Genomic DNA, 23,780 nt, shown 5'->3' with positions numbered 1-23,780 from the left:
AATTCCAGGCACAGTTTGACCAGATCCCTCCCACAGCAGCAGAGACGACCTCTCTGGTTAAACCCTCTTGTTCGTGAGTTCTTTATGCCCCCCAGGAAGTTCTTCCTAACATCTAACCTCTACCCCTCAGGCTACAGCCTCAGCTGGTTCCCTCTGGCTCCAGAGGCTGTGGGGCGGGTATAAAAGCCGGAGAGTTCTGCCGGAGACAGCATCCATCCACCTCCACCTCAGGCTGCCAACCACCTTACCTTCCCCTTCTTGGTGAGGACCTGCTTATAATACAACCAGCCTTCTCTCCTGATATCGCTGAAGGTTGCGTCCGAGAGGTCAGAGGTTGAGTGTCGCTTAGAAGGAACATCAGCATCTTCGGAAGTACCCCAGCTATCCAAGGACTGCAGGGACACAACGGAGGGCAACTTAGGGGGGCTCCCACGGTGCCAGCATGCCAGAAGGCCCATGGACCTCGCACAGCCACGCGGGCCTGGTGGATGCCTGGGCTACGCTCTGCTGTGCTGTGTGGCCTCACAGGCCCCGCTTGCCCTCTCTGAACCACCGCGCTGAGGTCATGGGACGTATGTGCCGAGGAAGCCAGAAAGGAAGAAAGGCTATGACCTGCCGACCACATGTCTCACCACGCTAGAAAAGCCAATCTGGTACCTCCTTTAATTTTATGGACTTGAAGCAACTAAGGAAACAAAGGAAGTGATTGTGACAACACGGAGTTAAATAAACAGAGGAAGTGGAAACATCAACAAAGGCTGAGTTAGTGGAGCATGTAGTCATGTCCACAAGGAGTTAAACAGAGGAAGTGATAGTGTCAACACGACTCCAGCAACAGAAGTGACAGGTCAAGGGAGAGTTAAGTAAGCAGAGGAAGCGATAAGGAATAAGCCAGGTGACAATATCCTCAAGGTGTTAAATGAACCAAAGATACCGAGGGTTTGAAATCAAGTGGCTTTTCTAGTCTACCCGTAATCACGAAGGGTTAAGGCCATTTCAGAACTGACCCCACGTCTCCCCGGGGTCTGAGCCTGGAAGCTCCAGCCCGTCCATCACTCTCAGTCCTGTGTCCCCCTCCTTTCCAGTGTCCCCCCTCCCCTGAAGACACCACACAAATACTGCCCCAGGCCACCCTGTGCAGGCAGTGTTTGGTACCCACAGGGAGCAAGCAAACGAAACGAAATCCCTGCCCTCACAGAGCTCACGTTCTATCTGGGAGACAAGCAAGAGAGGGGACAGGTGCATAGACTGTATCACATGAGAAGCGCTAAGGAGAAACTAGGCATCACATGGCAGGGGTGAAGGCTACAGTCTCAGAAAAGGTGGAGATAAACCCGAAGAAAGTAAAAGGTGAGGGGCGCCCGGGTGGCGCAGTCGGTTGAGCGTCCGACTTCAGCCGGGTCACGATCTCGCGGTCCGGGAGTTCGAGCCCCGCGTCGGGCTCTGGGCTGACGGCTCGGAGCCTGGAGCCTGTTTCCGATTCTGTGTCTCCCTCTCTCTCTGCCCCTCCCCCGTTCATGCTCTGTCTCTCTCTGTCCCAAAAATAAATAAACGTTGAAAAAAAAAATTAAAAAAAAAAATAAATAAATAAACAAATGTAAAAAATTAAAATTAAAAAAAAAAAAGGAATTAAAAGGTGAGTCATGTGGCTGTGGAGGGGAGTGTGTGGAAAGGGCATTCTAAGTGGGGGAACGATACGGACCAAGGCCTTGGGTGGGTGGAGGGTGCGGGTGTCTTTAAGTGATGACACAGCCCATATAGCTGACACCAGGGGGTCACCTACAGGGTTGGGGGGTGGGGGGTGGGGGAGGGACACAGGAGCCAGAGTAGACCACTTCCCGCCCTGGGAGCCAGAGGCCTAGAAACCCACCCCGAGACGGGGCTCCACAGCCGAGGCATCGGTCCCTCCCCAGCTCCCCGGACACTCTCGCCCGCACACGCTCACCACTCACCCCATCAGTGAAGAAGCTTCGCAGCATCCGCAGGCTGGGTACTCGGTTTGGCAGGCGCCTGGCGAGTGAGAACTGAGTGTGAGGGAGGTAGGAAGCACAGCTAGGACTTCTCCTCAAATCCCAAGGCTCAGAAGCCTTCCAGGGAGGGAGCTCGTTGCCTGGGCGGCATAGAGGACACCAGGGCCGAGAGCCCCGTCCCAGCCCAGTCAGGGCGGCTGTGACGGCCACACGCTGTCCTCACCTCAGAGCCCTGCCCTCTTCCCGGAAGGTGTTGAGCCCATCGTCACAGGACTTGGAGCGCTCTGTGGTGATGGCCAGCAGGTAGGAGGAGCGGCGGCCGGCCTTGAGGCTACCTGCAAAGCCACCCACAGGGTCAGCAGGAGGACCAGGGCTTCCCTGGAGCCCTCCTGTCTGGGCAGGGCCAGGAGGTGACCACCCACGGGGCCCCTGGAGTAGCAGAAGCCGGCAAGAAGAGGCCATACATCAGGCAGCAAGCCCAGCAGAGACCCCTGAGGACCAGGCAGCCAGGGAAAGGACGGGGCAAGGGCTTCAGGGAGCACTCACTGCAGTCCTGGGAGTAATGGCGGCCAAGGGCAAAGGTGAAGGTTGGGGAGGATGGGCTGGTGCCCAGGACGGGGGCTGAGTTCATGGCGCTGGAGACCACAGCGGAGGCAGGGACATGCTTGGCTTGGAGGTCAATGCTGGGGCTGGTGGGTTCATCTGCAAGCAGAGGGGAGTGGTGGATAAAGGTGGCAGAAAGCTAAACCTGCCTGCCCCCCGCCCCCAGCCTCGCGTCCTGGCCCAGACCACGTGCCCAAGGCTCAGGTCCTCCGAGGCCCTGCTGGCAATACGCCCGTGGCCAAGGGCCCCCCCATCCCCAGACTGTGAGCATGGAGGCTCCGCCCCTGCCTCCTCCTTCACACCCAGGCCTGAGGTTGAGCCACCCTCCCTGGACTGGGCTCCTGAGAGCTTTGGACTATCTCCCCCACCAGACCGGGAGTCTCTTGAGGATAAGGACTGTCTCCTCCGTCAGTTGGGGGCTCCCTGAGGGCAGGCGCTACGTTTCCCCCTCACACTGGGAAATTACTGACGCTGTGTCTGCCCACTCTGACCGAAAGCTGACCAGGGGAGGCCAGGGCTGGGTCTGGCCTGGCCTCTTCTCCCTCACTCCCATGACCACCATAGGGTGAGCTCACCCTGCTCAGTTCCAGGTACTGTCGCTCCACTTCTGGTCCCAGTCTCATGATCTTGTATCTGGTCTTTATCTCAAGCCCCTAGACCCAGCCCAGCCTATCCTGCACCCTCATAGACACAGTCAGCAAACCTTAAACCTTTTCCTGCCCCACTCTCATTCCCGATGTAGGGGTGAGGCACAATCCTCTAGGTAGACCAGAAACCTGGGAACCACCCTGTCTCTCCTCTCTCTTGCCTCTCCCTTATCCAACATCTGTTCCACAGGCAGCAAACTCTCAGTGTCCCCTCTGTTCTCAGGATAACGTCCCCAACTCCCCAGAGACTGACACAGCCCCTCTGGACCCTTTCTGGCAACCTCGAAAGGCACCCTCCTCTCTCACGTCAGGGTTCTTGGCATATTCTATTCTCTCCCTTTACGTTCTCCCCCTAACTCTTTCTCATCCTTTAAATCTTAGCCCTAATCTCCTTCCTCTAAGATTCTCTCCTTGGCTACCACGCCCCAGTCTGGACCATGTCACCCTTCTCTGTCTCCTAGAGTCCCCTGTACTCCCATCACACACACACACACACACACACACACACCATGGGGTTGTTCTTGTCCGATCATCTGTCCGGCTGCTGGACCACACGCTCCAGAAGAGCTTGAAGCCTAGCACGGTGCCTGACACAAATATTTGTTGGATGAATGGATGGGTGGAGGGTGGGTGGAAGGAACAAAAAGTAAAAGGAACAAAGGAAGGATAGAAGAAAGCAAGGGTGGAAGGAAGGATGAAAAGAAAGAATGATGGAAGACGAGAAGGAAGAATGAATGAACAAAGGGAGGAAGAAGAAAGGGAGGAGGAAAAGAAGAGAAGTGATGGATGGGTGGGTGGACGGGTGGATGAAGGATGAAAGGAAGGAGGGAGGGAGGAAAGAAAGACGGCTGGGGGAGAAATGAATGAAAGGAAGGGTGACAGGATGCAGGAGAGAACAAAAGGACGGATGGATGGACAGACAGACAGACGGACAAACAGAAATCGGCACTCAACCCAGAGTTTTGCCCATGGTTGACAGGTGGGTGGGGTAAAACAGGGCACAGACGACCCAGTCTCCCAAGACAGTCACCTCTACTGTCACTCACCAATGAAGGGGATAGAAGCCAGAGAGTCTTCAGTAGTGGCCAAAGGGGCCACCTTCCTGCCCAGGCGTTCCACTCGCCCACTGGACTCTGGCTCTGGGGACTCTTCACCAAACCCAAGGTTCATCTGTCTTGCGGAGGGCAGCTGGACCTTCCGGCCAGTGGGAGGCTTTTGCCTCAGGACCACCTCGTCGCGGCGATCCTCGGTGGCGGGCTCCAGAGCCCGGGTGCTGGGTTCTGGGCGCACAACCCTGGGTGGTTCGGAGGCCTCCAGCGGGAACGATGCAGGGGACTGAGCCAAGTTGAAGGTGGGTAGCCCCCCGAAGGGTGAGTCCCGGAAGGAGAGCGCGTGCAAGAGGCCAGTCCGGCGCTGGAATGATGGGCTGTAGCTCCGGTACCCGATGTAGCCGATGTCATCCAGGCCTTGCAGACCAGGCGGGGGTGGGGCCTGGGGCGCAGGAAGGTCCCTGGGTGGGCAGGCAGGGGTGCGGGCAGACGGACGCTGGGAAGCCCAGCCACAGCGTTCGAAACGGGGTGACACCAGTGCTCCTGGACCCAGCGCCTCGGCTGAGCGGGTGGCCCGGCTCAAGTAGTCGTCTGAGCGAGCTCGGTGCCAGCCCTCCTGACCCAACTGGCTCAAGGCACCCTGGGAGGTGGAGCAGGGCCATGGGCGGTGGGCAGTCACATCCTCCAACCGGTCCTGGGAGGCACTGCGGGCCCGGGGGGGCATGGCAGGACACCGTCTCTCCCCCGCCCTGCGGGGTACCTGGTTTGACAGCCAGTGTGACAAAGCCTGCTGGCACTCCAGTCTGCTGGGGGGCACCCGGCTGCCAGGCTCAGGAAAGGCACGGGGCGTCCGGGGCTCCGAGGGGAGGCGGGGGAAGGCACCAGGGCTGGGGCGGGGCTGGCTCATCCCCAAGGAAGAGTTGTCCGGATGGGTACGGGTGGCAGAAGGGACGCGGGGCCCCGGGTCACTCCAGGCGGCAGGACTCCGGGGGTCACTGGGCAGTGCTGAGAGGGGCTCAGGCACCATAGTGGCCCAGGTGGAGACCCGGGCTGGCGGGGCGTAAGTCTTGCGAGGGTAGCAGATCGGAGGCGGCTCTGGGATACTCCGGGCCTCTCCAGAATACGGCTCGTTCCCCTTCAGGTAGGCATCCTGGGAGTAGGCCTGGCCGGGGACACAGAGGCAGGTGAGCAGGGCTGGACAAGTCCCACAGGGCGGAGTTACATCAGCCCTGGGAGATCAGGACCCTAGAGAAGTGGACTGAGGGAAAGGACCAAGCGGCAGGGGGGCCCTGAGTGGGTGGGAGCCGGAAGGCATGCTCCAAAGAGAGTCGGGGGGAGGGAGGGAGAGAACAAAGAAATTAGAGGCCTTTGAGAGTCACACACACACACACACACACACACACACACACACACTCTCTCACTGTCTCTCTCTCTCTCTCTCTCACTAGAGAAACAGCCAGGATTTCTCTAAGACTTATGACAAGGACTGCCTGTAGCCACAAACATTCCAACATCTGTTTTCTGGGGTCCTCCCCCATGCTGGCCTCAGCCGCCTCCCTGCTGCCTTACATCCAACAGTGCCCACAGCCCCCCGGGCTGGGCTGGGAAAACCCACCAGAGACCAGTCAAGGTGGCAGAAGACAGAGACGGCAGCTGACCAAGGGGTGTGTCCACGGCGGGGTGGGCTGGGGGTGGGCGGGGGCTGGGAAAGCCCCGCCGTCCCTCCGTCCAGGGGATGGGGAGCCAGGGCCTGGTTCCTAGGCCTCCGGAGTGAAGAGAAACTTGCCCACCTCTTGCTCCCTCTGGGCCAGGCTTGGGGGAGGGGCCGGACCGTCTAAGGGGCCTCAGGCCACCTTCTGCCACCCCAGGCCTGGAATCTGGCACTGGGAGCCGAGGCTGACGCTGCATTGCTGAGGAGTGACAGGGCCGGTGCCCAGGCCCAGCCAAAAAAGGAGGCAGGCCCTAGGGACAGAGGCCTTGTGGCCCTGGCCTAGCCTGGCCCTTGATGGGTGCCCAGGGGCGTCTCTCAGGGTGAAGTATCAAAGGGTGGGAGAGTGAAACACAATACACACATACACACACACGCTCCCACGCGCACGCGCATGTGCGTGCCACACCACAAGGAGATACTGGAAAATACACACCCAAAGACACACACACACACACACACACACACACACACACACAGAGCGAAACACAATGAGACACATATAAACTACACCTCCAGTCCCAGGCACACACATCATGTGATGAGGACAAGTTAGACCACACCCCCCATACTCACACTCAGCCCCCTTCGGACCCACACACCCAGCCGGGGGACACTCACATACCTCTCCCTCCTGCCATCCTGCCGGCTCCCCAGGCTCCCCGCATCACCACGGCGGCGGGGGAGGCGCTGGCGACAGCATCGTGGCCAGCCTCCGCCTTCCCTGGCCGGGGGGTGAACCCCCACTGACCACTGTGCTGGCCCCACCTCTGTCCTCCACCCCCAGTCTGCCCTCCCAGCGGCTGCCCTCGGCCCCCCACCGGCTCGCGCGCGCTCGCTCTCTCTCGCTCTCTCTCTCTCTCTCTCTCTCTCTCTCTCAGCGGCTGGCTGGCGGGAGGAGGAGGGAGGGGAAGATGGGTGTGGAGGGGCCTCGCCGCGTCGGCGGTGGCGTCAGCAGCTGCCGCGGCCCCATTGGCCTCCAGCCTTGGCTCACAACCACAGGAATGCCTGGGCCCCACCCTCTGGCTGGCCTAGGATGGAGGGGGCCAGCGGAGGGCCCCAGAGGCTGACATCTGGGGCCGCCAGCCTACCCGAACCTCGAACCCCGGTAACAGAGCTCAAGGCTGCTGCTCTCCCCACCCCTTGCCCCCCTCCTCCTCCTCCTCCTCTTCCTCCGGCTGGAGAGATGGAGGGCAGCCTTAGATCCCGCCCTGTCACCCCCTCCTGGCTTTTCCTTGCCTCGGCCTGGGGGAAGTGTACCCGCAGGGCCTTTGAGACTTGTGGAGAGCCATCCACCTCTCTGGGCCTCCACGCTTACCTCCCCCTCCCCATGAAGGGCAAGGGGACAATCCAGGTCAGAGGGTGGAGGTTCCCAGAGGGGCAGGGTGCCAAGCATGGCACCGTGATTACAGTGATTATGAGAGCACATCCAGGGCAGAAGCCAGCCCGGCTCCCAGGGCCTCCTGGGTTTGGCCCTCAGCCTTCCCCCAGGGGGGCAGTGACCTTGGGGGCAAGCAAGCTGGCATCTGGCTAAGACCCATGAGATCAGGAAATTGGACACTGGGCAGAGAGGACTGCCCTGGGCTCTGGGACAGGCCTGGGGTCGGTGTGCACAGAAAGATAGCATACGTAGGCGTGTGTAAGTCTGCATGTGTGTGTGTGTGTGTGTGTGTGTGGACACAGCTACAGAAGACATGCTCACTCGGGGCCAGGCAGGGAGGGGGTGTGGAGAACAGTCTCTTGGGAGCCGACAAGAACGTGCCAGTCTGGCAGGGCCCGCTGGGCCACCCTCCTTCCAGATACTCTGGCAGGAATCCTGCCTGCCAAGGCCAGCGCCTCCCCCTCCCCCAGCACAGAGCAGCCCTGAATGAAGCAACAACCGGCCCCAGCCCAGGGATGGGCCTGGCATCCCTGATTGGGCAGTGCCGGACTGGTGCGGCGCCCTACACTCTTCTCTGCCTCCCGAAGGCAGAAGGGAGGCCCCAAGGAGGAGACGTATCCCGCCCCCAGGCCCCAGGGCCCCTCCGCCTCAGACAGCAGGGCAGGACTCACCAGCTGGAGGATGTCCTCGTCCTTGGGCATGATGGAGAGCTCCAGGGTATCATCGCTACAGAGACAGGGCAGGGGGTCAGGCCAGGCTGAGGCAACAGGGTCTGGGAGAACAGGGATCCTGGTCGCCAGGGCAACCCCAGGGTCAAGGGGGTGGTGTGCAGGGACTCAATGAGCGTGCTGGGAGCTATTACAGGAGAAGGGAGGCAGGGGGCACTCACCTATTCTGGATCAGAGCTATGACCTGGGAGTAGGTCTTCCCAATGACGCTCTCCCCGTTCACCTTCACCAGCCGGTCTCCTGGGGAAAGGGGGGGCAGAACCACATGTGAGCAGGCCAACGGGTGACCATGGCCCCTCCTGAGAACCCCTGCACCAGGCATGGATGACAGCGCCAGGACAGGGCCTTCCCCAACACCTGGATCTGAGAATCCCATCCTAACCAGAGAGCAGGTGGAAGAGACCCAGAGAAGGACAGCTCACCGGTGCGAAGGCCCGCTCTATGGGCGGGGCCATCATCCTTCACATTCTTGACAAAGATGGTATCCATGGGCTCCAGGCGGTGGTGCCGGGGGGAGGGTCCTGGTGAGCATCAGCCAGGTTAGCTGGGGGTGGCTGCTGAAGGTCACACCCATGCACAGCTACGCACACAGGGGACACACGCTCAGAGAACGGTCACACTCACACGGACACAAACACGGACCCACCCATTCACAGAGACGTGGATGTATAGGATAAGACAAGAGGATCCGCCCCTGGGAGAACAAAGACCAGTGTGGGGAAAACACGTTCGCGGACGCACAGAAATCACTCCTTAAATGGTGCTTTCATCCCAGCACTGTGCCAGAAAGTAGACTGAAAAGGATGGACAGATATGGGCCTTGACCTCGTGAAGGTCCCTGTCTAGTGGGGCAGACACCCACACGTGCAGAATGCCCACACCCACAGACCTGGGGAAAGCTGCAGAAAAGCCCTGAGGTTCACAGACACTCATGCCCACGCTTCCCACCCCACCCCCTTCCCTAGGGGCAGAGGATTCTAAGCAGAGGCCTGAAGATCCTGAGATGAGTACTCACCCCCTCATGACATCACATTACACCCCAGCTGCTAACTGTCTCCATCAGAGAAAGGGGCCTGTTCTAGGTCAGCTGGCTCTTCCCCTTGCCCCCAGGGGCCTCTGCGATGAGGCTCAGGAGTGTCACCACAACTGCCCAGCAGAAGCCCCAACGGCAGAGAAAGAAGTCTGCCCGTTAAAGGAGTTTTGCCTTGGGGCACCTGGGTGGCTCAGTCAGTTGAGCAACCAACTTCGGCTCAGGTCATGATCTCACGGTTTGTGAGTTCGAGCCCCGCGTCGGACTCTGTGCTGACAGCTTGGAGCCTGGAGCCTGCTTCCGATTCTGTGTCTCCCTCTCTCTCTGCCCCTCCCCTACTCATGCTCTGTCTCTCTCTGTCTCAGAAATAAATAAACATTGAAAAAAATTTTTTTTAAAAAAAGGAGTTTTGCCTTGAATACCCCGGGTGGCAGAAAGGGGCCCTTTGGGATAGCGAGGGTGACAGCCAGGGGAGGCAGGCCCACATCTGGTAAGATAAAGACCTCAGGGCTCCCCTCACACCCAACAGGACCCCAGCGTCTCCATCTCCGAGGACAGCCATTGGTCAGCTGCACCCTACCACCAGCCCCCAGGCTCTGCCGCCCTGTGTCTGTGCCTCAGCCTAGGCTGGGAGTAACTCCAGGGCAGAGGCCAGGTCTTAGAAAGCCATCTGCTCCCCAGAGCACCACCCCCAGTGTGGAACAGACAGGCTCAGAGGGAGACAAATGTGAGAAAAGAAAGGAAGCATCGAAGGGACCACAGGGCCTTGGCGGGCCCAAGATCTGTCCTCATGTCACTGGTGATGACGAGTAGGAATGAAATTCAGGGAGCTCTCCCCTAGAGCCCAGAATAAATGTGCTGCCTCTTGGATTCTTAAAAAAAAGAAAAGAGGGGCGCCTGGGTGGCGCAGTCGGTTAAGCGTCCGACTTCAGCCAGGTCACGATCTCGCGGTCCGTGAGTTCGAGCCCCGCGTCAGGCTCTGGGCTGATGGCTCGGAGCCTGGAGCCTGCTTCCGATTCTGTGTCTCCCTCTCTCTCTGCCCCTCCCCCGTTCATGCTCTGTCTCTCTCTGTCCCAAAAATAAATAAACGTTGAAAAAAAAAATTTTTTTAATAAAAAAAATAAAAAATAAAAAAAAAAAAAGAAGAGGAAAGGAAAGGAAAGGAAAGGAAAGGAAAGGAAAGAAAAGAAAAGAAAAGAAAAGAAAAGAAAAGAAAAGAAAAGAAAAGAAAAGAAAAAGGATTGAGGAGAGAAAGCACAGACACAGAGAAGAGCAAAGACTGGACAGCAGTCAGGGCTGGGGGCGGTGGGAGGGCAGGCAGCAAAACCCAGGCTGACTTGGGTAGCGGGAGAGAAACAGAAGCTGGAAAACGGGCCCCAGCTCAGCCCCAGCCCTGGGCCCCACCCCCACCACTCCTTACCTCCTCCTCGGCCTCCATTCTCTTCCTCCTGCAGGGGACAGAGAGGTGGGTGTGGGGCCTGGGTCCAGCCCTCAGTGGCTCCACCTGGGCGGGCCCTTCGATGTCCCCCACCCAAGGCCTCCCCTCTTATCTTCCTTCAACTAGCCTGGTGCCCAGCCGAGGCAGGAGGGGTGTCAGTGGGGACGGTCATCAAGCCCCATGCAATGGTCCCCAATAACACTAACCCCCTCTCATGACTGCTGATCCCACCACCTTGTATTTCAGCCATTCGCCCCCAATCCAGTGGGGGACCCATGACCCCTTCCTTTGGGGAGCTCCAAGCCCGATGAAGGAGGCACTAAACGTAACGCACAGAGAGAGGACACACAGGCAGACACAGATAAGCAGGCATGACGAGTGCAAACAGTGGCTATCAGCTCTCAGAGAATGGGAAGGGAAGGCTGATTAGCACCCCTCTGGGGGAGGGGATTTTAAGGCAAGTTTGAGGAGGGAGGGGAGAGGGAGGTCTGGGTGAGGGGAGGGGAGTACGCAGGCGCTGGGCAGCAGAAATAAACAAGCATTTGTAGGACAGCATCAGCTGAGCCGACGCGAGAAAGAAAGCAACGCCAGCAAGTGACAGAAGTCAGACTAAAGCATTCAGCTTTGAAAGGACAGAAAGAGGGAGCCAGTGAGGGTTCTTGGGTGGGAGAGAGTGGATGTGACATACCAGTGAGGGAACAGGGTTCTAGCATCCGGCAGGGCTAAGAAATGGAGTCCAGGAGACCCACTAGGGAGACCTCTGGGGTCATCCTGGTAGTGAGAGGGAGGGTGCTGGATCTGGGGAGGGAACTGGAATGAGGGAAAGGAGGCCAGCGAGACAGGGTCCCACGTCAGAGCTGGATCCGACATTTAGCATCATCGTATCTACCCCTGTCCACAGACCATCCATTCTACCACAGATGACAGGGCGTGACTTATCCAGGGCCACTCCGAGCCAGGGCTGGAACCCAGGAGTCTCTGGCACCCCAGCCAGGACATGAAGGCTGTGGGGCACTGCTGGAGAGCAGTCCCTCTGCCCCTGCCCTCCCTGTGTGGGGTGCGCGCCTGCTGATGTGAGCTGATAGCACAGTGAGCGGGTGGCAAAGGCAGATGGATGCATTTAGACGGCTGAGCTCCCTGCAGGCTCCCAGCCCTGGGCAGGTTCTGGAAAGGGGATGGAATCCACCCCTGGCTTGCCCCGCCCAGGGTCTTCCAGCGCCCCACGTGAGCGAGGTCTCTCTGAAACAGGTCTATCACCCAGCCTAGGCCACTCAGGCTGCTTCCGCCCCGGTCACCCCTCAGCAGGGCCCCCTGAGAAAAGGGGGCAGGGGCCAGGCAGGAGGGACATTCTGGGGGAAGAGGAAAGGAAGGACTGGAGGTTCCAGGGAACTAGAAGGTTGGTGTCCTTGGGCATCAAGGGGCAGGGGGCTGTGCCCCTCTCACACACCGTCAGCCCCCACTTACACTCTTAAGCACGGCTGCAGCCAATGGGAATAGTTTACGCAGGTGCTCCCGGATTGAGACACGGATGAGAGCGCACAGGGACACATACTGAAGACGTGTATTTAGAGACACCTGTCTACCCACGCCTACATACACAAACATGCATGCGTATGACCCACATACTGGGCACCCAAGTGCACACAAAGAGAGCCATGCAAGTACACAGACACAGGCAGTGAAACCCAAGGCCCCGGTTCTCTGGCAGGTGGGACCAAGCTCCCCAGAGGAGAGCCCCAAACAGCTGGTCTCAGCCCTGAAGGAGGGGGCGGGGGGAGTAACAGGTTCATTGACTCCAAAATAAGTCTGTCTCAGGCCCTGCTGGGAAAGAGGTGGGGGAAGGGAGGGGGGCCCTCCTGGGGAGCCCCAGTTCCTGCCGAGGATCTCGCTCTTCCCGCATGCCTGGCCCGCCCCCAGCCCACACTGTAGGTTAGGCACAGAGAACCTGACATTCATACTATGGCCAGAAGGGCTCGTGGGGGTCAAGTACATAGACGCCCTCACATTACAGCAGGAGAAGTGACCAGTGAGTGAGACCAAAGTAAAGAGCTCCACTAGGATTAGAACCCAGGGCGCCCCCCTCCCGGCCTGGCGCTCTCCAGCACCCAGAGCCCAGAGCCGAGGCGAGTGCAGGGCCCGGGGCACTCTGGGAGGAGTCCCAGAGGTGTTTTAGGATGGACTGCCCAAGAGCTCAGGCTAGGGAGGGAGCAACAAAGCCAGCTCAGAAGTGGCCACAGGACAAGGAGTCCCAAGAACTTCACCTCTTCGAGAAGGCGGCTCAGTTTTCAGGGGCCAAGAGTCTGGGTGTGCGCGTGAGCGTCCTGGCTTCCCCCACCCCCAAGTTCATCGCCCTGAACCGTTCACCCTTCTCCTGGGAAGACCAAACCCAGGGCAGTTAGGGATCTCTTCCACAATCGTACAGTGCCAGTGACCCAGCCAGGGCTGCCCCGGCCTCTCAGGGACCCTCCTCCCAAGGCCAAGGAAGAAGGGCTGTGGAGGGGACAGTGCAGACGAACCTCCCTTCCCCCCACTGAAGCTTCCTCAGGACGGGCAAGGGCAGCGGGCAAGGTGGGTGTACCTTCAGGCTGCAGTGCACGGCTGACTCAGGGGGGTACACAATGAAGTGGCGCAGGGTGAAGCCAAAGCCGTCCTGGAGACTTTTGCACAGCAGCAGTGTCCGCGGCCCCTGCCAGGGGAGGGGGCGCCCAGGGGAGCACCCATCTCTCGGGCCCAGCGGCAGCTGTGGAAGCACAGGGAACCAGGGTTGAGTGGCCGTGTGACCCACACTCCCAGGTGTGCACACTGCCTCCGGCAGCCAGGGGGAGGGCCTGGAGCGGGGGAGGGGGAGGGGGGCAAGGGCCCTGGGGTTCCACGCACGCGCCCCTGCTCCCCGACCTCCTCCTCACCCCCTTCCTTCCTCTCCCTCGCTCATCAGTCCAAAGCTACTTCTTTCTCTCCCCTCGAGCCCCTCATGGCACCTTTGCTCCCAGGGAAGTAACTCCCTGCCGCCAGCCAGGTTCTCAATCAGGTCGGCTCAGCAAATGTTCGCCAAGCACCTCTTACGCTCCAGGATCTGGACACGGGGCCTTCTGGCCTGGGAAGTGCCTGCTGCCAGCTGAGCTCATTCCTGCCTGCTGCACAATCTCACACACAGACAGACACATCCGCACACCCAGAGAAGCACACTCACGTGCAAAGGTACACACGGAGGCACAGATGAATCTACACACACAGGCTATGTAGACAAACACGTGCGCACACGATCGCACGTGATCAGAGTCTCCCACACATGCCTACACATACAGGCACACGCACACAACATATGCTGCAGACAGACACCCACACGCACGCACACAGACTGGCTCGCACAAGCATCCTTCAGGAGCAGCGGCAGCAACAGGTGAGGGACTAGAGCCACGAGGGAGCGGGCTGGACATCAGACAACTGAAGGGACTTCCTGGAGCTCCGGAGCCCAGCCAGAGGCCTGGCCGGTCACCGGATCTGAGAGGGGAACCGGGTGGGGGTGGCGGGAGATACTCGGCTGCCCTCTGGCCGACCCGCTGGAATACTTGGGATTCCCCAAGATGACAGGCAGGGGATGTCTGAAGACCAGGGTCTGAGGGCACACAGGTCTGTTTCTGGGGCGGGAGAGAGAGTAGCGCGGACACTGCCTGAGAGAGGGCTCACCTCAGGTTCCCTGCTCAGACGCAGAGAGGGAAAGCGGGTGACAGAAGGGCGTCAGAGAGATGCCTGTGTGCACAGGGAGGCGGCCGGCAGATTGGCCAAGACGGAAGACAAGGGCGGGCTGCCTGGTGAAAAGCCAGGATGCCTCCCTCGGGGCTTTAACCCCCGACCTCAGGCATCCTAACCTGTCTGGGGGGCCCTAATCCAAACCTCAGAGGGCTCACCCTCACCCTCAACAGTCTCCTCAACCCCCTCGCTCCTTGGCACGAGCCCGGAGTCTCCAGGGGAAGAAAGGCAGGCTGGATGTGGACGGAGGAAGCCCCAGTTCTGGGGTGAGGGCCTCCCCCCTTCTCTATTAAGTTCCCCTTTCTCCCTCGCCCAACTGCTTTTGAGAAAGCTCAAATTGGCACTTGGATGTACTGATGCTAAGAAGCTCCTTTGTGTATCCACCCCCCCAGCCCCCCCCCCCCACCCCGCCGCCAGCCTGTTCACATTTCTGGTAGAAGAGAGCCCTGGGTCCAGCCCTTCGCTGGGGATTTCTGTATTGGGGTGGGAGGTGGGGTTGTAGTCAGGCAGACTTGAGACTCAAATTTCAGAAGACTAAAGAACAATATGACAGGGGCAGTAGGCTTGCTTCGTGAAGTCCCAGAGAACACAGCCAAGGTGGAAGGTACAGGGAACAAGTGAAGCTCCAGGCCAGGGAGACCATTCTCATCATCTCCGTCTGGAAAACTACCAGCTGAGGACGTGAGCGCTCATTCTCCTGAAGGGTTCAAGCCAAAGCTGGATGATCCCCAGTCTGGGAGGCCGCGGCTGAGATTCCAGCATGGGGCAGGAGGTCCAGCGATGGCCCCTCGGCTCCTTCCACTTGTAGCCCCAGCCCAGCCTGTCCACTGAGCTCCACACCCCCATGGGGGTCCGAAGAGTCCAGAGGAGAAAATTCTCTGGGAATTCTGCTGAGGTCCGAAATCCCCTGGATTTCCTATCTCTGCTGACCTGGCAAGGAACTGATCAGGGAGAGCAGAGGGCCTGGCGGATCCCCCCTGCCTGCTCCTACCAGAAGCCCCTATGCCTCCCCAGCGTGGACTGCCTCCCCCTGCACGCCCTCCACCGGGGCTCAGAGCTGAGGCTGTTTGCAGGGCCCATTGTTTTGCCGGTGTCCTGGATTAAGGTTTAAGCCACCAGCTGCCCCAGTGACGAGAAGTGGCTGGGACAGGTCCCCGCACGCCCCCCACCCCTCCTCCAGCACACATCCTGCCTGGAGCTGCCAGCTGCCTGGGGTGCCACTCTCTAGGGGCCTGGATGTAACCCAGGGAAGCGGGCAGGCCTTCTTCTCTCAGGCCCCCTCCTGGCCCAAGCACCATTGGCACCCCCTCCCTTATCTCTGCCTCTCCCTTTCCTCTTATGCTTCCTTTCAGTCCCCCTTCCCCCATCTCTTCCAACCAGTTCCTGAGAATGTCAGTGTGGTAATCCCCCTGCCACAGCTCCCACACCCCGGCCTGAAGAGGAGACACCACGGCCCCCATGGACAGCCAGACCTGATGGCTCCCCTGTGGGAAGTTCTTCCTTGGATTTAACCTCAGTGCTTCATACTATTATTCACACATTTCCTCTCCTCCCCTCTGACCTGGGACACCCCTGGGTCTGGCTCTCATCTTTACAGGGAGGGAGATGATGGACACAGAAACAGAGAATGAGCCAGCAATGGGAACAGAAAGGTGACTAGATTGGGGAGGGGTTCAGCTCTCACACATCCACAACTCTGCCTCTCTGGGGTAGGCACAGAGACAAGGGGATGGAGAGGGAGACGCTCGGGGGACACAGGGACATCACTGATTACGGCTCTCCTGGCCCAGATCCATCTCCAAATGCTCTCGCCCTCATGCCAGGAACGAAAGAGACATCCAGAAATACCAACTGATGGTGGGAAGAGGGCAGATGGCCCCAGGGCCACAAATTAGACAGAACTGGACACGTGGTGGGTTGGCAACACCAGGAACCAGAACCCAGGAGTCCTGCTCCTCCCCCCTAGGAGCATAAAGAGGTCACTGCAGGGAGCACAGCATTCATGCTGGGCACGGCGCCCACTGTGACTCACGCCCTACCAGCCTGGTCGATCCCGGACATCAGACACACTGTCCCCACCCCCTATCTCCAGCCCTGTCAGTCCTCACCCTGAGATCACTCATTACCTGCCACCTCTGCCTCCTTTGCCCACCAGGAAACCCGTGCATGCCCCTGTGCCCACAGCCCCTACCAGGGAGAGGGCGGAGTGGTGCCCACCAGTCCACTTAGTATGATCCTTGCCTGCCTCCGACCCGGGGTCCTTGCCAGCCAAACTCCTCGGGATTCCATGCCCCGGCATCTCCTCAAACAACCCTGGTCCCTTCCGTCCTTCCACTGCCTATAAACCAAGAGGCTTGAGCCACTGGAGGCCACCACCCAGACTGGCCAGTCCTCATCCAGCACCCCGGGAAAAGCTCCCAGCCACAACCTGCCACCCTCACCCGCGTGTGTCTCCAGCTCCTCGCTCACTCCCCCCCACTCCTGGGGCATCGGTCCCACAACGCAGGGCGCACTCAGCTCAAAGATCCCAGGAAGTTGGTGGCCCGATCCTACCCGCCCCGTCGAGGCCGGACCCCTGCCCCCTAGCCCCGGCCCGGCAGCCTCCCCCCCCCCCCCCGCCCCCACCAGCGGCGCTCACCCTGGCCCGGCGCGGCCCCGGCGCGCGGCGGTCCCTGTGGACGAGGCAGGGCAGCCAGAGGCAGCGCGGCTCCGGGGCGCTGCAGTCCACACCGACGGCGCGCTCCCAGCGCCAGCCCCCGGCCCCCGCGCGTTCCACGCGCCACACAGCGCTGCCCACGAGCGCCGCGGCCGGAGGGGGCCCCCGGGCCCGGGCCCTGCCGCCGCCGCCGCCACCCCCGCCCCAGTGAGCCGCGGGCCCGGCTTCCGGAGAGGGGCGCGGGGCGCGGGGGCCCCCGGCCGCTCCACGGCGCCCGGCCGGCGGCGTCCTCGGCCCCCCGGGCGGCAGGCGGGCCCCGGAGGCCCCCGCCCGCCCCCCGGAGCCGCGGGCCCGGGACCCAGGGGCCCCGAGGGGACGGACGGCCCGCGCGGATGGCGGCAGGACGGCTGGGGCAGCTCCGCGCCTCCCGCGCCTCCGGAGCCTCTTGGCTGAAGGCGCCTCAGCCCGGACACGCCGCCGAGTGGCAGGGCAGACACCTCCCCCTCCGGGGCGGCCCCTGTGCGCGGCCGCCCAGATCCCCCCCACCCCCACACGCGCGCGGTAGGCACTATACAGCGCCCCCGCGCAGCCACACACTGCACACCCTCTACGGGCACACACAGACACACACACCCTCACCCTCCCGCTCACACGGAAACGCACACTGCCCGGCCCACACACGTTGTACTCGACAGTGCACACGCTCATCCAGCTTGGCTGTGCCCGAGAAACACACATTTACTCGTGCACACATGTTCCTCACAGGGACGCACACAGTCCTGCCCACCCTGTATGGACCCACACCCCCCACACACCTATACACCGGCTACCCTCCCATCCACACCCACACACACTCACTCTCCCTCTGTCCACACACCCCACGTAAACACACTGTTCCCCTCACGTGCACATCGTGTGTAGACACCTTTCCATATGCACACACACTTTGGACACCCTTCCGTGCATATTTGGTCCACGCACCCCACACAGACACGTTTGCAAGCATACCCACTGTGTCCTTAAAAGCACACCAGACGCCCCAGGCACTCACCTGTACGCCCCACACACACCCCACCCCACAGAGACACCGACGAAGGCAAGCCAGATGACACGCACATGTTGTCCAGGATACATACTCCATGCACTGGTGCTCTGCCCCCTCAGTTCACACACACACACACACACACACACACACACACACACACACACACACTGCCCAGCACTGAGAGCAGATGGACTCTCATACCAGAGTTACGATATAACCTCAGGCTGCAGGTGAAGTCCCCGTCACCACCTGTAGGGGATTGTGACCAACCCTCTTCCCCCCGGGGCCACCCTGCCCATTAGCCTCACCCAGAGGGGCCACCACCAAGCTGACAATGGGCTCCAAGCTGGCCCCCACCCCACCCCCAGCATGTGAGTCAGACAGGAAGCCCATGTTGATGGCAGACCCTGCCTGCCTCCCCTTCCTGGCTCCCTTCCCAGGCCCCTTCCCGGGTGGGGCCAGTAGAGGCCTTGGCCAGTGGGCGTGCAATCACCGCCACCTTTTCTATCTCATTTGTTCACGGTGGCTTCTCGCCACAGCCACTCGCTGTGGCCCAGGGCCACTTGCCATGACCCAATTTTCAGGGAAGGAAATGGAGGCCCAAGAGCACCTAGCTTGCTATGGCAGCATGGGACTCCAAGCCCAGAGCCCCTCACTCCAACTGTGGATCTTCTACCCAAATTCTAGCCTGCAGCCAGGGAAGGGAGGCTGGGGTTGGGGAGCAGCTCCTGCCCCCCCCCCCGCCCCCAAATCTAGGAGTTTGGGGAGGAAGAGCCATAGGGCTGGGCCCTTGTAGGGCAGTCATCAGAAGGGAGAACCCTACGGAAGGGGTAGCTCCCCCTGCTCACCCGCATCCCATCACCTGTGTCCTCGGCAAGGACAGCCCTTGCTGAGGTTGGATCAAGGTTGGGTCGAGGTTGGATCAAGTGGTGGACAGAGTGGGAGGCAGCAGGCGGGAAGACGGAGGGGTAGGGGAGAAGGGCCCGGGCAGAGGGAGGGGGACTAGAGGACTACAGGGCCCGGCAGGAGCGGAGCGAGGGAGGGAGAAGGAAGGGAGGAGGAAGGGTGAGGGTGAGGCAGGGCCAGGGTGAGTGGGGGCCAGGGAGCGGTTTTGTTCTCCTGTTTCCTGTTTGCCGCTTGCTGGGCCCCCTGTGCAGGAGCTGGACCCCCACCCCCACCCTGGCGGAAGCCTGACGGGAAGAGCAAGGCTGCCTCCAGCGCTGAGTCAGGAGGGCTTAGGGGCAGAATGGGAAAGAACTGTAGTCAGGAGGAGTGGAGACCTGGCACCTCCATTAGCACCCTCCCCCACCCCTCTGCCTCTAGAAAACCAAGGATTCTGGGTCAGGCCCACTCCTGCCCTCGCCTGCCCTGGGTCTCCCTGTCACGCCGCCAGCCTCCACCAAGGCCAGGCCCTCGGAGACCAGCCGGGAGCACCGCCAGGCCGTCCTCGGCTATGTCAGAGTCTGTGGCCCCAAGCAGAGGGCAACCACCATAGGGATGGCCTCGCTCAGAATCTGGCCCACTCTCCCGGTAAGCAGCCAGTAAGTCCTTCCAGCTGTCTAACTTCCTTTCCTCTTGCTTCAAGCCCAGTCTCTGGTTCTGAGGAAATGGAGTGACTCTCCCCCGTCGTGCTCCATGGAGCCTTTCATGGCCAACAGGTGCTGCTGTGGGTCTGGATCCAGAATTCACTTCCCTGGAAACTGCTGAGGTTTCTGAGGGCTACAGGGAGGGGCAAGGCGGAGAAGCGGCAGGGGGTTTCTGTGTTCAGGGCTTCAGGGACCTGGGAAATGGTAAACCACATGTGATGTCCATTTCCTGCCCTCTAACCTGGCCAGGCAGCAAGGAGGTTCCAGTCTCTTCCAACACAAACCTGCACCTTCCCCACCCCACCTCCTCTGCTCAGCTCTGGCTCACAGGGATGTCAGCGGGGGGGGGGGGGGGGGGGGGGGGGGGGGGGGGGGGTTCACACAGTAGGGCCTTGAAGGGTGTACACAGTTTGAATAAATGATCCTACAGGCCTGGGGAGTCTCTCAGCCCCCTCCCCCATTTCCTCTGGGAAAGGAATGTGGGGTGGATCCCAGAGGGTGGTGGGGGATGGGGCCAAGGGCTGGGAAATACCAGGCGTAGCTGAGATTCTATTCCAAGCCTTCCTGCCTAGTGTGAGTCCTCCTCCCCTACACCCTTGCCAGCTTCCTCCCCCCAAATCAGGAATTACCCCGCTGAGCAGTCCCTCCCGTCATCCTCTGGTTTGACCAGCTTGCAAAATCCATTCAACTTGATCTCCCTGAGGGTCCCTGGGGCAGGGCTTGGGGGCTACACCTCCAAGGGGAGGGCATCCAGTCTTCCTCCCTCCAAATGAGATCATCATCCTTTGACTGTTTGAAAGCACTTTCACTGGATCTCATGTGGCTCTAACCCTAAGGACTGGATATGCAGGGATTGTTTTTACACCCATTTTCAGATGCGGAAACTGAGGCTTAAAGAGGGAAAGTGACTGCTTCAAGATCTCACTTTTACTAAGCTGAAACCTGATCCCGGACTCACTCAGATCTCCTGTATCACCTTGTTTATCCGTTCAAATACCACATCTTGAGGGGCTGCTGTGGGCCAGGTACTGTGCCAGGGGCTGAGACACCTTGGAGAATAAGTCAAGTACCCATCTCGCCCTCAGGATGCTTATATGTCTGCTAGTATCCCAGCTCTGAAACCTTTAGGGGTCCCCAAGTTCCAGGTTCAGGCCTGAGCCAGCTGCCTTCATTCCCACCAAGGGAAACCCACACACACCCAGGGAGCCCCCGTGGCAGGGGCTCCAGGCCTCTTCTTTCCATGAGGGGACAATTTGAGGGTGGGATCAGGGGCCTTCCAGGTTAGGCCTCCAACAAGAGGGCTGTAGAAGCGGAAGGCTGCAGGACCGGCCTGACAACCAGCCACGGAGGAGAAGGAAGAGAGCATCCTGGGCCCCAAGGGTCTCGGGACATATAAGAGAGGCCTGTGGTTCCGGAAGTGAGAGGGAGGGGCTCAGGGTCAATTTGCCTGCTTTCCCTTCCCCTGGCTTGCTTAGCGCCTCCCCCCAGAATGTAGACCCCCAAACCACATGACAAATAATGCCCCTACCCCAAGGGAATCATCCCACATTGATGACTCTCTGACTGGTCCCATATCTTCATCGCATACCACCAGGCACGTACCCATAACCACCCCCACAACCCCACACACAGACAGAGCAAATCTGCCGCCAGTCCCCGGCCATCCGAGGCACGCAGGCAATGTGATACCCAAGGCATGCCCGCCCAGCCCACGCCTGGGCCTCTGACCCCTGCCCCAGTCTCCCCGCTCCAGGCGGCCTCCCCCACCGTCCCCCCCCCCCCAGTCCTCCTCCACCCCTTTGCCCCATTCAGATGCCTGGTTCCCAGCACCACTTGTGTGCCGTCCTGGCATGCCCTAACAGGCCAAGCAGAGGAGCCGGCCAAGCAAGCCCGCGTCTCTTCAACAAACTCCGTGTGCCATAACCCTGCGTCACCGGGAGCGTGGGGACCCCACTCAGTCTGGCCTGTGGGGCAGAGGGCGGTCCAAAGGGCCTCTCCGGACCCCACACTCTCCCCATCCAGAGCCAATCTTGCCCTGAGTTGGGGTGTTTGTGACACCTCCTCTCCCCCGCCACCCCGCCCCGCTCAAACTGGGCCAGAGCCACGGAAGGTTGGAGGGGAGGGGAGAGAAAAGGAGAGGCGGAAACACTTGCCCCTGCCAGCCGTCCCACTGCCATCTCAAGGAGGGATCCACGCGATCCCGATGGCTCTGTGGTTAGCGCATGGGCTCTGCAGTCAGTCCTCCGGAGTCCTCCACTTCTGGGTCCAAGTCCTATCTCTACCACTTTCTGGCTGTGAGACCTTGGGCAAGTTGTGGAACCTCTCTGAGCTTCTGCTCCTCACCAATAAAATAGGAATGACACTAATTTCCGCCTCATAGGTTGTTGGTCGTTTCTTTTTATTTTTTTATGTGTATTTATTTTTGAGAGAGAGAGAGAGACAGAGACAGAGCGTGAGCAGGGGAGGGGGCAAAGAGAGGGGGAGACACAGAATCTGAAGCAGGTTCCCGGCTCTGAGCTGTCAGCACAGAGCCCGACGCGGGGCTCGAACTCACGAACGGTGAGATCATGACGTGAGCCGAAGTCGGACGCTTAACCGACTGAGCCACCCAGGCACCCCATCTTGTGACGAGAACTTTTAAGATCTACTCTCTTAGCAACCTTCAAAAATGCAATTCTGTATTAGTAACTGTAGTCGCCATGCCCTACATTTTATCCCCATGACATATTTATTTTATAACCGGAAGTTTGTACCTTTTGACACCCTGTTTTGACGCCCTGTTTTGACGCCCAATCTGGTGTCCGTATCTTTGAGCTTGGTTTGTGCTGTTGTCCTTGTTTTTAGATTCCACATATAGGGGAGACCATAAGGTATTTGTCTTTCTCTGTTTGACTTATTTCACTTAGCATAATGCCCTGGAGGGCGATGCAAGCTGTTTTGATTGCCTTCTGGATATTCACACCCTCTCACACCCGGCCACACTCACATTCAGACAGGCAGACAACTCAGCCACGTGTATACAAGGACACAGTGACACGTACAGACTTTCATGGAGGTCTGCACTCCGGTGACTCCGGTGGTCCCATTCACGCGGGCATCATCAAAAGCCCCCGCTGCCGGAGCAGAACTTTGGCACTTTGGGAGTGGGGAAGGAGCAGGCAGCGTGAGACCCCAGCAGGGCAAGGAACGTGGCCAAGGTGCCAGGCTGGCAGGGCCTCCGCCCAGCAGGAGAGCCGGTCCCCTCCTCAGGGACACCAGAGAGAGGGGAGACTAAAGAGCATCTTTCCTTATGGTGGGAAATGAGTACTTGCAGAAAAGGGTAAATCTGGAGCCAGCCACAAAGTAAACAGCAGGGCCATTGCCCAGGCAACCACAGGCCGGTGTGGGACAGGGCCACCACAGGTCACTCCACCCCCTGATTTACTCCACTCAGCAGCCCTTGGCTGTCTCAATGCATGGTCTCCATGTATCCATTCTGGTCTCCGGGCCCATCTGGGACTCCCTAGAGGGCAGAGGCCATGATTCCTCCATCAGACTGGGAGCTCCCCGAGAGCAGACAGGGTTTTTGTTGTTGGTATATTCTGTGGGTTTTTTGTTTTTTTTTTGTTTTCGTCCCATATCAGTCCAGGGTCTCCCAGAGGTCACGGTTCGTGTCTTTCCCCTCGGATTAGAGACTGCTCAAGGCCATGGCCTAAGTCTTCCTCATTAGACTGACAGCTTCCTGAGGACAACTTTTCAGAAATGGGTTTTTACTATGAGAGTGCTCTGAACGCAGGAGGCTCTCAAAAATTATTTGTTGGGTCACCTGGGTGGTTTACTCGGTTAAGCATCCGGCTCTTGATTTTGGCTCAGGTCATGATCTCACAGTTCGTGAGTTCAAGCCCCACGTTGAGCCTCGCATCAAGCTCTGTGCTGTCAGCAGGTATTCTCTTTCTACCTCTCTGCCCCTCCCTGTCCCCCCCCACCACCCCCGTCTCTAAAAAAAATCCCAAAACAAACAAACAAACAATTGGTTAATGGCAAGGATATGGAGAAACTGGAACCTGTATGCTTTTTTTTTTTAATGTTTATTTATTTTTAAGAGAGGGAGAATGCAAGTTGGGGAGGGGCAGAGAGGGGGACAGAGGATCGAAAGCTCGAGGATCGACAGAGGCTCTGTGCTGACCGCAGCAAGCTCGGTGTGGGGCTC

The 23,780-nt window shown here is 59.6% G+C and overlaps 1 protein-coding gene across 7 annotated transcripts in view; it reads right to left on the bottom strand.

Annotated features, from left to right (window-relative positions):
* The window catches only part of ARHGAP23 (Rho GTPase activating protein 23), an 80,165-nt gene that overhangs the window by 34,068 nt on the left and 22,317 nt on the right, over positions 1–23,780 (bottom strand). For 4 of the 7 annotated variants that reach the window (XM_086687143.1, XM_086687142.1, XM_086687146.1 and 1 more), the window contains exons 2-11: positions 13,133–13,294; positions 10,537–10,564; positions 8,509–8,607; positions 8,248–8,326; positions 8,030–8,084; positions 4,267–5,431; positions 2,517–2,672; positions 2,194–2,305; positions 1,953–2,010; positions 249–392 (exon numbers count right to left, since the gene is read on the bottom strand). In XM_086687143.1, the coding sequence (XP_086543269.1) occupies positions 249–392; positions 1,953–2,010; positions 2,194–2,305; positions 2,517–2,672; positions 4,267–5,431; positions 8,030–8,084; positions 8,248–8,326; positions 8,509–8,607; positions 10,537–10,564; positions 13,133–13,294 (2,058 nt within the window). Of the gene's footprint in view, positions 1–248; positions 393–1,952; positions 2,011–2,193; positions 2,306–2,516; positions 2,673–4,266; positions 5,432–6,602; positions 6,763–8,029; positions 8,131–8,247; positions 8,327–8,508; positions 8,608–10,536; positions 10,565–13,132; positions 13,295–16,942; positions 17,101–23,780 lie in introns of those variants that run through there. The other 3 variants (XM_086687144.1, XM_086687147.1, XM_086687148.1) reach the window with 3 other exon arrangements.

This window comes from Puma concolor, chromosome E1, assembly GCF_028749965.1.
Source record: "Puma concolor isolate L17-30 chromosome E1, mPumCon1.1.hap2, whole genome shotgun sequence".
Classification (NCBI taxonomy): domain Eukaryota; kingdom Metazoa; phylum Chordata; class Mammalia; order Carnivora; family Felidae; genus Puma; species Puma concolor.
The sequence above is the reverse complement of the archived record's forward strand: the minus strand, read 5'-3'. Positions and strand labels throughout refer to the sequence as shown.